General features: G+C 34.5%; 1 protein-coding gene across 1 annotated transcript; it reads right to left on the bottom strand.

Annotated features, from left to right (window-relative positions):
* Positions 1 to 2,456: 2,456 nt before the first annotated feature.
* On the bottom strand, positions 2,457 to 4,571 carry LOC128235043 (homeobox protein engrailed-2-B-like). Its single transcript, XM_052949743.1, has 2 exons — positions 3,937 to 4,571; positions 2,457 to 3,359 (listed from the first exon to the last, which is right to left on the bottom strand). Exons 1-2 carry the CDS (start codon positions 4,505 to 4,507, stop codon positions 3,073 to 3,075), a joined length of 858 nt encoding a protein of 285 aa, XP_052805703.1. The 5' UTR covers positions 4,508 to 4,571; the 3' UTR covers positions 2,457 to 3,072.
* Positions 4,572 to 14,594: the final 10,023 nt, after the last annotated feature.

Genomic DNA, 14,594 nt, shown 5'->3' with positions numbered 1-14,594 from the left:
AATAATATTGTTTTAATATTCTAAAAAGGATGAATAAATGTCAAAAACAATGGTTTTTATGAAGGGTATCGAGTTTAATTTGAAAAAGCTTTAGCATAAAACACGGTATTTCTACCTTATGAGACGATAGTAGACTACAGTTAATCTTTTGGCGTTCACCAATCATTTAATATTTTTGCGCTTTCTGCTATTAAATACACGGTTACAATCTTGTTATCAGTAGCTAATATTTTCCATAAATGCATTATGTAGTAAGTAGTTTAAGGTTTATCAGTCAAAATTTATGTTTGTTATACATGTGCATGTATTGATTTTGAATAAGTGTGTGACTTTAAATGCGAGCTGCTCATGTCCAATTTGACGCGCTAAACAGTTTTGAATACCTTCACAAAATTCGCCACAGTTGTTTGCCAACGCGCTCCGACTAATGAGACGAAAATGACCATAAAACGGACCATTAACGTTTCCGGACACGCTTCGGTAAAGGTCGGAAATTTCCGTGACGGAATACATGTCACGCGAGTCTCCGGGGGACAATTGTCGGGTCAATAAAATAGCCACCGTGGACAATTAAGGGCAATAATATGCTTGTAGTAAATAGTTGAATATTTTTAGCCCGGCTATAGTGGATTCAAAAATTGTGTGCACGAGTGTAGATCAGACCAAAAACTCCTAGATCATCTATCATGAGTAAAACATAAATATGCAGTCGGGAAAGATAATACTAAGGTTACGGAACACCTCTTGTTTGTGTCCGTGTATAGTTTTTCTTGTGCTTTACGTCATCAAGATGTGTGTTCATTATGCACGACGTCATCCACAGGTACGTACACGTGTACTTGTAGACTTATTTTTGTGCACTACGTCATCTAGGTGTGTCACCACTGTACACGTTAAGAATGGCATGTACGATAGCAGGAGAAAGTACTTCATGTCAGCGAGGTTATCAAAATCAGAGTTAAGTACACCTACAAATTATAGATAACAATTTATTTCGTTGCCATCGATTAGTGTCGCAATAATAAACATTACGCACTTGCCGTAGACAGCGTTATGCAATGACGTTTCTATATAACGTTTATAAATACTTCCGAAAGGACATGTTTGCTTTAATTCAGTCAGTTCATTAAAGAAGGCTTAACAATCTTGAGGTAAACAAAATAGGTTGTAGTATTAGATTGTGGTTGTGACGTAATACTGACTTCGTTTAGTACATTATTAAATTCTTATACATTTATACTTTTATACACACTGGTCAAACATTTGTTCTTACATGTAGGCCTTCATATGGCATCAGTACCACAGCGCCTTGGCGTTTGTTCTAGACGCGCCTTCCCCTTTCCCCCACCCCCACCTCCCAAAAATAAATAAAAGAAAACAAAATAAAATATATAAATAAACAACAAAATCCATTTTGTTATATATCCCACCCCACCTCCCCAAAGAAAATAAAATAAAGCAAAATAAACTATATTAATAAACAACAAAATATATTTGTATGTAATATTATGTGAATAAGTATAATAATGTGTTTGGCCGATTTAAGTAAAAACAATTCTGCCCAAATTATTGCTATTTGTGTGTTTAAAACTTCATTTTAACACCGGATGCGATATTTTAATCGAATATTATTAACTTTAAATTGACCTCTTCATCTAGATGGTAAATGTTTGATATAAAAATCAACGTCAAAATGTCATCTTCCGTGAACAAGCGAAGTTAAATGAAGAAAATGAACATTAAACCGGACACCATGGTCAATTTTCGCGTATCAGTTTAAGGTGAAGATTAATTAGAGAGTTTAAATATCACTCCCTACAATTTAGAACCATAAAACCCATCCCGAATATATCAATTACAAATTTAATAGTATTATCAAAACTGTAAAAGCATGGCGGTCTTATCTTGATTTTTACTGAATTTTTCAAAAGTGCTTAAGATTTACTTATTAATAGGCTGTGTCTGAGTATATTGTTGCGGTGAATTTTATGGCTATTTACTACAATAGCCATAATTTGCGGATATTTTTATTTTGTTAGTTTTATCAACACATTTCGGTCTTAAATTATATTTCTCTTTAGATAAAACGCGAAACCCAAATATTTTGCATCTAAACCTGGGGGCTTCTTGACTTTTAATGTGAGTTTTAACACTTATTCTCCAAATGCATAGAAATCATCAACATATATTTGTCCTAAAATGTTGGTGTTCTTTTTAATTATCTTATTTGAAGCTGAACTTTATTGGTGATAATAAAAGCGAATGGACGATGTGAAAATTAAGTTAAAACTCATCTTGTGTCAATCTGTCCTTTCAGAACGACTTGTGGCGGGGATGCTCCGACTTTAAACATGTATTTTATTTTCCCATAAAACTGACTTTATTAATAACAAATGTAGTTTAATAACAAAAATGACAATGACGTCATAATCAGCGGTATCAAGGAAAAAACACGATTTTACTTTATTTGACATTGTATCAAAAATAAACCATATGCACGTAGTAAACAAACATATATTACATCACACACACGTAAACATAGTTTTTATAAAAAAAATATATGTGGAAATATTTCGATCGAATGAAATAAATAATGCTTTGAGATCACCAATACATTGAGTATTATTTTATAGAGAGGCTGTGGCTTTCATACACGACTGCCTGGAAATAAGTACAAGCATATATCATAACAGATGGCAAAAGATAAACAAGAGACAATAAGACAATCAGCATGGATACATATATATATAAATAGCATGTTCAGCAAATACACAGGACAGTACATATACACATGCCTGTACAATCAACAAGTTAATGTATCTAATTTAATTAGAAATAACATTTTTGCATACAAAAATAAAGATTCGTTCAAATATGATTACTAATTTCATTAGAAATAAAATGTTATTGCAAACAAAAATTAAGAATTGTTCAAATATGATTACTAATTTAATTAGAAATAGCATGTTTTGCATACAAAATTAAAGATTCGTTCAAATATGATTATGCAATTTGTAGGTTGCCTTTCATAACACTGGAGAAACACACATATAAAAACACGCTTTGTTGCTATTACTCCGTTGGGGCTACTTTATGGTCATAGAGCCCAAGCGCGTGAAGTTCTAGCGCCAGGGGGTGGGCCATTGTCCTCTTTTTCGCCTTAGCGCGTCTGTTCTGGAACCAAACCTTTACGCTTTCCTCGTGGATTCCGAGCTCGTCTGCGAGACGTTGTCGTCTGCTCTCCGACAAATACTGGTCCTGCTCGAATTCTATATTTAGAACCCGAAGTTGCTGGTCAGTAAATGCTGTACGGGCCTTCCGTTGTACCTGACGTTCACGGCGCTTCCGGGATCGTGGTCCTGGAATAAAAGATATTTACTTAATTTCATTTTTATTATGTTTTTTTTTACATATTATCTGTATATGTTTTAACCAGTTTTCCCATTTGTTATTTTATCTTGTTATGTTAACTGCTAAACAAATAATAAACATATTTGTTTGCTCTGTTATTGTTTACAACAACCTTATTCGGAAGTGTTTATTTCGTGAGTAACGCCTTATAGTACGTTTTCAATGAACAACGTGAATGACGTCAGTGGCGTTCCCACGGATAGGCTTGAATGAATAACCAACGTTTTTAATTGCTGTGTCACTACGACATTCACGAAGCTTATCTGTACTTGTGCACTGTACTTTACCAAAACCACAGGGCATGTCCTATTAAATCACAGTATTAACTAATTGTTTATTGGTATGAGTAAAACGTATTTATAACGAACATGTAAAAATTTGCTTCACTTTATCACAGGTTTACTTTTACAATGTTTTTGATATTGACCGAATTATAAAAATTAGGATGCCATAATATTTTTATAAAAATAATTAGAAATTAAATTTTACTGGCTTGCTTAAATGATTTTTTAAAGGTATATTCACCTGCTGAAGGTCTATCTGAATATCTTGTACAGAACACCCAGGCTGGAATCTGGTTTCTCATGGCTGGCGGTGTCTTCTTCCGGCGGATACGAAGGTCCAGGGCTGCTTCCGAGTCGGACGATGAGTATCCGTCTTCCTCTACCCGCCGACGAAACCGCTCCGACAAGCTTACGACGTTTAAATCGGATGGAATCTGATGGTTTTCTCTGTAGTTGGAGGTCTTTGAGAGGTCAAGTGGTTCATCGCTGAGTGTCTGGTTATACTCTGGAGATGAGCTCCGTATACTGTCTGTATCCGTGTGGATTTCATCGCAGCTTGAGTATATATCACAGTTGTCCGAAGTGTAGGCACCGTCCGAATCATATAGATGGTGTGTCCGTTTAATGGAACCAAAGGACGGTCTAAGGATTTCCTGAACCGAGAAGTCTGTGCATGCAGCCAGCGCTATCGCTCTGTCAGCGTCCGAACAAGGCTTGAAGCCGTCCCCACAACGAAGAGTTTCAAAGTTTCGTAACATTTGGCTCATCTTGTCCAGAGAGTTATACGCGTTTATTGAATTCTTATCACGCATTTTTAAAACAATATTTCAATTAATTCTTTAGTTTAATTTTCTGCTTTTGCTTAACTCGCTTTATCAATTTTAGACAATTATGACAGCTGGCGGGGGAGACCTGCTTAAGTATTAACAAGAGGTCAGCGTTCCGTGACAATTACGTTAACGTATCTTTTAACACTCCTAAAATAGACATTGTAAAACAAAAGTACACAAGATCGTTAACTTAACTCAAGCTGTCATAATAAACAGATTAGCTAATTATTTTACGTAAACCGAAATACGACGCATGTTAATAGTGTTCTAAATCTTGTTTTCGTGTTGCTGCATGGCTTAATATATGCATCATTCATAGAAAAGATATTCAGGTTCATTGATGTGGGATTTTGGGCAAAGTTAATGAGTGCACACAATGAGACGAAGTAATTTCGTGATGAAGAACACAACATTTTGACGGACGAGTAAACAAACCATGAGCAACAACTAGGCTTAACAAGAATTGAAACACTTTCATCATTTTTGATTGGCTTTTGATCAAGTTTTGGGGAGTTCGTGAAAACAGAGACTTCCCCGGTTGACACTAAAGACCTTGCTCATGTACGTATGGGCCAGTAGTTTTTCATGGATTTTGCGGATATCCTTGTTTGCTCATTTTCACTAAGGCCTAAGAACAAAATTCATTTGGTTTTGGTAACCTGACCCTTCCTGCGAAATAGGCGCCGACCCTACCGTTTTAATAGTAAGTCGATGAAAAAAAATACGTGTATATAATTATATTATTATATATGTTTTAAAGTGACACACTTATTCTAAATCAATACATACACATGTTTAACAAACATAAATTTTGAGTGATAAACCTTTAACAACTTACTAAATAATGCATTTATGGAAAATATTCATTACTGATAACAAAATTGTAACGGTGTATTTAATAGCTGAAAACGCAAAAATATCAAATGATTGGTGAATGCTAAAATATTTACTGCGATCTTCTATCGTATCAAAAGGTAGAATAACCGTGTTCTCTGCACCTTTCTTTCAAATTAACTTGGAATCCTTTATAAGATCCATTGTTTTCGACATTTATTAATCCTTTTTGATAAATGAAAACAATTGTTTTAATTGTGGTAAATCTTAATTCGGAGTAAGAGTGCATCTTTAAATGTGCGTTTGAATATGTAGTTTTAAACATTTAAAGCTTTTTTTTACAAAAAGCCTTTTAAAAATAATAAAATACAAAACCCTACCTACCCTGCCTGTTTTTAAAAAGGACTTAACCCTAACCAAACCATTCTTTGGCCTAATCACTAGTTGCTGTATGTTTATTCATTTTCTGTATTGCAACAATCATGATATTTGTCATCTTTATAATTCAATGCTTAATATCATTTTAAACAAAAACAATATTTTGTAGCTCAGCTGTCACGAAGCGAACGTTCATAGAGTAGATCGAAAAATAAAGATAATCAAAATGCAAAAGCCTTATGTCAAATAACTATGCTATATTGAACATTTTAACGCATTAACGCAAGTATGCCTTTTTGAATAATAATGTTGCATGAAATATAATTTTCGACTAAATGTTTTAAACTAATTTAACCTTTCTCCTAAATGTGTTGCAATATGAATCGATTTCCAAGAAGCACAACCACATTTAGAGCTTTTAATGAAAATCGTGTTCCATTAGTTTTAATGGCAATAAGATTATTAAGTAATTATGCTGATGACATTTCGTACCTTAAAATTAACTCACAAAACTGGGACAGTTAAGATCTTAAGTGTCCAGCAACCGGATCAATTGCATTTAATAATGTAGATAGACTCTGGCAAAAACAACATCCAATTTGGCATTTAGTCATTAATTGACTTTATCAAGAGGGTTATTTAGAAGTTGGCTAGTATAGAGATATTTCGCGCTCAACACTAAGAACATTAGCATTTTTTTTTCTTCGAATCAGCTTACTGATACATAAATCGGCATAAGGCTAACTTAGTAGCTTAGTTTTGGCGAGAATGTCTCTATAATAACAATCACGCATAAGCAAAACTTGGAAAGGAACAACTAGATATAATGTATTATTGAGTTAATGGAACTATTGCGATCTTTTTCTTCCTAAGCTTCCAGAATCCGTCGGGCGATTGGAAAAGAGAATTGTTACATGAGATTTCCCTGAAAGGGGAATTATCTACCCTTCATAAATATTCACCAAAATGTGATTTTGTTGGTAATTTTTAGGGTAGTAATGCAGTGTCAACGGAATGAAGTAACGAGGATGCCGACAGTGGTATTTGCAGTGCTGTTTACTCTTTCATCAAGAACTTTGCGATTTCAAACGGAAATAACTCTAACCGAAAAAACAACAACAACTGATTATTTGTTTTAATCTTTTTTTTTCAAAATGAAAGAGTTGCATTGTAAATTAGTATTACGTAAAATAGTTTACAAAACGTATGGATAATTTGAATAATGGTTTTTGGCTCGAAATGGGAACGCCCAAGTTTATTTGGGTACCTAGCCCGAGACAGATTATAAATTGCTGTTCGTAGACTCACGCAAATGAAGTTGGAACATTTATTGTTTATCTTTCACCATAATCATTGATCGTACACCCCAGAATTTACTGGTAAATTTATTTCAAGTCGCCGACGGTAACGGTAAAGCATTCAAGCTCCCGAGCTCGTCCAGTAACGAGAAAAACTCGTGCAATTTTGTCAGAAATAAATCACCACATATTCATTTTCGGGAAGAGAAATAATGTTATTCGTGTGCCCCTTTTAAAACTAGATTGACGCTTCCTCTCGCGTATCGGCATGTCAGCATGTCAGCTACTGTACGACTGTTTTGTACATTACTCGGTGCTGTTTCCGGGTATATGGTTCCAAAGACAGGGGCGAAAAACAGTATTTCAGCCCCGTAGTGTTGACGGCTAGGCCGGGACTTTGGGATATTAGCAACCTAGAACACCCATTGTGTTGGAGATTATGGTTGGGTTTTAATCACTGGTACCGGATTTTCACTTAACTTAATTATTATTTTTTTTAAATAAAAAAATACTTGTATCTTATAATTCCAAACTAAAAAATACAATACCAAAAATATATTTTGTATTTTTTAGTTTGGAATTATAAGATTTTTTTGTACTTAAAACAAATGACTTGAATTTGAAAACCATGCGCTTTTATGTAAGCCAGAATGAAAGATGACGGTTCTAATTTGAATTTAATTAGTTTAACAAGTTCATCAGCACATGTACTGTTGTTGGCGCTTTGTGGTTTTCTTAACGCACTGCTTACTTAAGTGTATCAGTTAATATCACGAGTGTTGAGTGTATTGTTGTAATTTATGAGAATCTGCATACGTTTGCAGTTTGGTTATGTTTATGTCGGCTCCGTACAACCAAAATTTACGACGAAAACAGTAAAGTGATTTTTCAAAATGCATCTTGAGGCATATGCACCATTGACTGCCAATGTAAAATGTTACACATTCGTAATGTATTTATCGCGGAACAGATATTCTGTTTATGTCATTACGGAAAACAATTTTATGAATTTGTCTCTCAATTCCGACAATGTACCAGCTAATAGCTTAATGACTTCTTTATTTTCCGGAATTTCAACAAATTATCACTAGGTCTGAAAGTATGTATTTTTACCACGTGTTTCTCGTGCATTTATGTAACCTAGTAAACGAGTTGGACACATTAGAGTGAACAGCGATGTATCACCTTGCTTAAAACAATATGTCTTTCTTTCAATGAGATTCCCATTCATACATTCACGAGGTCTACACAACAGTTTAGGCAATTACCAGATCGTGGAAACAAGGGGATACCCCTTCAATGTTTACCGATCTTATGTTAATTTATTGCCCGATCGGGAAACAAGGGCCCTTTAATGATTTCCGATCTTTAGTTGTTTTATTTTCCGACCGGGAGACAAAACGCCCACTTTGATTATTTTTTAGTCAACTGTTCTTGTGTATAACGATATCTAGTCTTCGGACACTCTAAAACTATGTTTTGGTATTCGAAAGGTATATCTAAAGTCCTACCGTTCATATTTTTTATTTTTTATAATTTTCCCCATATTGATTTATCTATTGTTTGTGCGCAGACTTTAACAGACTTTTCGATGCAAAGGAAAGTATAATGAAAAATGGACGTTTTGTTTCCCGACTTAACAATTTAGTATGTTTCCCGATCAGGAAATTTCCTCCACTGCAGAATTTTTATTGTTGACAAGATTTGAATTTCTCGAACAAAATGATATAACAATAGCTAAAATATTTCGGTCTCGTTTTATGGCACTTGATCAATACGGATTTCTGATACATTGTCTGCCATAGCCAATCAATAACAGGAATGACACTACATTCACCTCTATATACCCAATATGATGAACTAAGAACATTGAGTCTGAGTGCAGATATATGACTGAGAACTCCAAATTATAGTTTTACATAAGGTCTACCGAAAGAGTGCTGCAAGAGAAAACTGCTGTGGAAGTTACTAATAGTAAATGTGCCAATTATCTTCGCATATTTTTTTTGAAACAGAACAATATATATCAGGTTTGTAGCAATTGAAATTCACAATCATAACCCTGTGTTTCAAACTCAGACTTATGGAGGGAATGATTATGGGGGCCTTGACATCTTTATGGTATATACCGCCGTATGGCAACAGAACACACCACTTGCACATAGTCTGACAAAAACAAAGTTCCGGAATCACTTAAATAAAAAGGATGATTCAAAGTTTGTAACTTTCTACAAGATCAACTCTCGCTTATGCACAAAAAGAATGATTATACACATCAAATTGATGAGATTGTTTTCATTAGAAAATGTACCAGGTAAGTGAAGTATTTAACAGAATAATATCAATTCAGTAACATCGCGAAATAACTGCATATATTGAGGGGAACATCTCTATTCGGCTAAGACACGATTGAACTATACTACTGAGAAAGACAGTGCTATTCATGAAATTAACCATGACGTCATAATATTCCTTTACGTCATCACCGAAGAATGTGTCAAGAGCTCTTTTGTTTTAGACACCAGGATGTGAAAACGGAAGGGATAATCCGGCTGATTCATTCATGTATGATAATACTCCTGTTATAGCGATTTGTCTAATACTTGCAGGTAATCCGTATCTTCGTGAATATTTGGAATACATCGAAACTGTCTGGTAAGTAAGTAGATTGTTGGATAAATTAAAGGTGGAATTACAAGCTCGGACATTTTGGCACTATAAAAATACCCCCCCCCCCCCTGAAAATAACCAAATGCTGAGAGCAACTATCAGTACTTTTGTCAAAGTATAGACGCAAATCATTTTTACCAGAGCACAAGCGTTGCTAGAGCAACGTAACTGGTACGTGCCGTGTTTATAATTATGCTGTCGTTGTTGTTATTTAAGTTGTATTCGACTATTTAAAAAAAATGTCTAAAATGTTTTGTTTTTGTAGTATATATTACTTCAATAGTTGTTCCCACTCACATACTTTTATGAATCAGGTTAAGCATCATGCCTTACCGCCTATGGGATGATGTCCATGAGTTTAGTATGAACTTGTACCGTACGGATGGGACAATCAGACCCGAGGTCGGTAACGCAGCGTGCACGAAGGTCGGATTTTCCTACTCTTAGCGGAAACCCCTAAATGGTAATTATTCGTTCAATTGGCGCGTTGTTACGCGTGACTCAAATACCACGATTTCCAGCACTGGTCACATGACCGGATTACTTGTCCGGTTCGCAAGAAATATTGTAAAGTCTATTTTTTGTGCGCTAATTATTACTTATATTCTGTTCTGGGTATAACTAGTGGAAAACGTTCACAATGAGCGAAAAAGTAGACGTCTGTCCTTTTATGCCCAATGAATCGACCCTCTTTTTATAAATAATCTCAATTAATATGTAAAACTAAAAGAAGTTGCAAACTCAGGAATCGCCGTTATTTTCTTCATTTCAGCTCAAAGGTTCAACATTGATGTTTGGCTATTAGTTTCTAAATATATACGCGTGCAGTAAATAGACGCCATTTTACGAGGAAGCATTTGTATTCGTGCCTCATGAATAAAGGGTTAGTTTCGATCCATTTTGTTTGGAAGACCAGTTTTGTTAAGCAAAAAAGTATTATTACCGCGAAAGAATATGTAAACAAACCGGGGAAATTTCACGCCTAATTGCGCATGCGCGATTTTGAGTCTCTCGGTTCCGAGTGGTTAACTATGAAGTGACGAAAATTAACTTCCTTGGCCGGGAAATTTTAGGAGCTGCAATTTACATTTAATTTCTGTACCGTTCTCGCATTTCCGGGCTTAGGAGATAGAAAGAAAACACGGGCGTCCTAGGTTCATTAACAAAATGAGAAAATACACTTGTTATGTAATTTTTGCACATGTTAAGAAAACAGTTTTTGCCGGTGATTTACATGTTCTGTGACTGAAAAACATGACAGAAAGTGCGATAATAATCTCCAGCAATTACAGAAGACAATTTTTACATTTCTTTCGGCAGTGGAACTTCAGTGTGATTTATACTAAGGCGTTTGCGCTGCTATCGTTCCAGAATGAAGTTTTAAATTAATGGAACTATTTTAAAATGTTTCTCGACATGTAGACATGTAATGAAGCTAAGCATGACCATTTTTTTCTTTAATTTTAGCACGTATTTTCAATCTCATAATTTTGTTATTTCATCTGTTTGGTTTACTTGTGCGACATCAGTCGTACATGCAACGTTAGTATTTACCGCGATTTACGCAAACACAAATGACGGGTGTGTCTCAGATATACCTGATCGTCGGATATTGCGTCCAATCAAAGCGGTGCACGTATCATTATGATGAAATATGAAACATAGAATTCGGAGACATATGTTTCTTATAGTAAAAATGAAACAAACAAATTGAATCTATTTTTTCCAACAATTTTTCTATCTCAGTAATTAAATCAATCAAATTATATATATCAGACCATTTTTTTAAAGTGGTTGTGTAATGATAGCTTGAAGTGACCATATATTCAACTGCCCGACAATATAAAGCAATGGTTATTGTTGACACTTTCCATTTATGTTACATATATCTTATATCCAATCTAACATAACTTCATGATTTTTTTAAGATGTTTGTGTTTAAATCTGTATACTACGTACATGGTTTAATAATTTATGAAATCGTTCTAATTATCACTAGAACAACAAAACACAAATCTATAAACGCGTTATCCTAAAGATAGAGCAATTACACAGCGAATCAAGCCATCGTAAACGATTGGCTGTGGAACAGGCTCCTCCTCTTTCACACACACCCTCGCTAGTTGTTTCTCGACTCATTTTGTTGTTCTGAAGTGTTGTTTACATGACTCGTTCTTGCTCTCTATGGTATTTAACTACTCAGATCACAATTTTTGCTGACGTCAATTTTCATTGCTTTAATCTTCTCCTTCTTTGATAATGTACTGATTTTAGTGCATTTGTTTAGTGGGGATTTGATTTACACTTTGCATTTTGTCTCATTAAACAGAATAGTGCAAAAGAAGTTTCGAGTCATACTGAATATTTATTTAATCTACTGCGTGCTTTTGGCTAACTGGTAAGGACTAAATAAAGCTTGTTTACCCTCATCAATGACCAGTACACTATATATATATATGTAGCTCGAAAATATGCCATATCTTCCGAAATTATATATATTATATAAATAGTGTACTGGCCAGTGATGTCACTGTAGAACTCGCCTAAAATGGGACTAAGCCGATGGCGAGTGAAAACAATCTTTACAACCCCCCACATCCCCCAGCCCTGCTCCATGAAATGATCCTGATGGTATCATCGTATCATCGGGATCATTTCAGCGCTCATTACAGCAGTAGAATTAATCGAAAAGACGTGTGTAATGGCGAAATTTAGCAGAAAGTGTGTATATTTTTAATCGGAATCCTGCTACAATTCGGAATAACCGGTAAGATTGTTGTGTCATTTCGATGTAAAATGATTATTCTTTGCGCAGAACGCAGTGATATGCTTAGGATTGGTATATAGGCTATACAATTCATGTCTGAACTGGACGTTTATCGTTTTCATGACGAAGTTTGTTTTGGAAAGTTTCTTTTCTTGTCAATTATATAACCCTAGTGTTTTTTTTAGCTTTTATAATATGTTGAAATATCGTCGACATATCATGATAAATAGTTGTTTTGTGTCCCATGACGTGATAAGCATTTTCATTTTCAGGATCAAGACTGATTTTGCCCAACTGAGGCCACAGGCAACTATTTTAAGTAAGCCAGGGGCAGATGTTGGGATCTGCATCATACTTTCAAGTCTCTGTGCACGCAGTCCGTCTACGCATACGTGTTTTAAAACCATTGTTCGAAGGACTGTAATCTACGCTTTTCAGATATGATTCACAATACGTTTGTGTTCACTTATTCAATATCTTACGGAAAGGAAATACCTCTGTTATGACTTGAGCCATTAGTTTAATTTCAAACCATGATCTATCGTGAGACTAAGCGAACCCATGGGCAACGACGGATTTGCTTTTAGCATTCTCTTCAGAGTACATTTTTTAAGACTTAGTCATTTTTAAAGTCTAAAAAGTAAAAAAAAAAGGATCAAATTGTTAAAACAAACATACTAATTCATAGGTTAATCATATATATATACCAACTCGCGAAAACAAAACGGTCTTTGTTTTTCAGAACTCCCAGTCCCGTTCTACTTATAAACTACGTAATTAAAAAAATAAGTCAGATGCAAACCTGAGCAAGTTTATAATGATCGTAAATATGTAAAAAAAAACGTTTTACCTAACTACGATTGAAAATTAAGTTAGTATCGATCAACCCCAGTTATTGTGATCATACAAGAGCGCTATAGTTTGAGTAGCGTGCGGTATAAGTGAAAAGCGTTGTATATTTGTTCAACTTATACTTACCCTGAACATACACATGACATATTTAAGTTAATTATCATGTGATTAGACGATGTACGTTAGTATAAGTCTTAATAAATTAACTGTTCTGTTCTGTTCTGTTGCAATATCCGCACGGTAGTTATAGAATGGTTACCCTAGTCTGATATGGGATACAATGTGTGGCCGAAAAGAAGGAACCAGCTCGGAAACATGGTGCGACTCTTAAGTACTCGATCGAACACTTGTTATTTGAATTACAGATAACTATCGAAAAAACAAATCACACAGCGTATAAGAATGTAATCTTGACATCAACGAAATGTATGAAATGCACATATTTAAATGTTTTATGCGCATTTGTCTAGAAAATAGAGATAGCATATGAACAAATTGATACATAATGTTCGGTGATGGGTTTAAGATACATATAATTATCTATATAGGCAGGGCAGGAATTAGCCTTTAAGGTAAGACTACCTCACGATGTGTCATTTTCTAGATGTCTTCCGCATTTATAAACTGATTGAGACAACTCATGTAAAAAGATAACACATCAAACAGAATGGAAGTAATTAGTATTAAAATATCAGAAAAGGTAAAGTGTATTTATAAAGCTGATATACTTCTGAAGGATTTATATACGATTGAAATGAGTATTCTTAAAATTTTATCATCATCATCATCATCATCATCATCATCATCATCATCATCATCATCATCATCATCATCATCATCACAACCGTCATCATCATCATCATCATCATCATCATCATCATCATCATCATCATCATCATAACCACCACCACCACCACCACCACCACCACCATCATCATCATCATCATCATCATCATCATCATCATCATCATCATCATCATCATCATCATCATCATCAATGTTTTGAGTTATTATTTCCGTCAATGACATACGATATGTTATGATATTAATGTTAAAAGGAAATAGGTTCAACCGAGTTTTCCGGAATAGCTTTTTCTATTCGAATTTAGCTTGGTGCGCCTGATATTCAATTAAGATCACGTTTTGAAAGGAACAACTAAATTGAATATATCATATAGATCTTTAAATGATAAGTGATGTAATATTAATAATAAATCATATTTGAAAGATAATGATAATGTTTTTTGTAGCCAGTTTCACACATTTGATA

Source organism: Mya arenaria, chromosome 5 (genome assembly GCF_026914265.1).
Source record: "Mya arenaria isolate MELC-2E11 chromosome 5, ASM2691426v1".
NCBI lineage: Eukaryota > Metazoa > Mollusca > Bivalvia > Myida > Myidae > Mya > Mya arenaria.
This window is presented reverse-complemented; position numbering and strand designations above follow the sequence as displayed.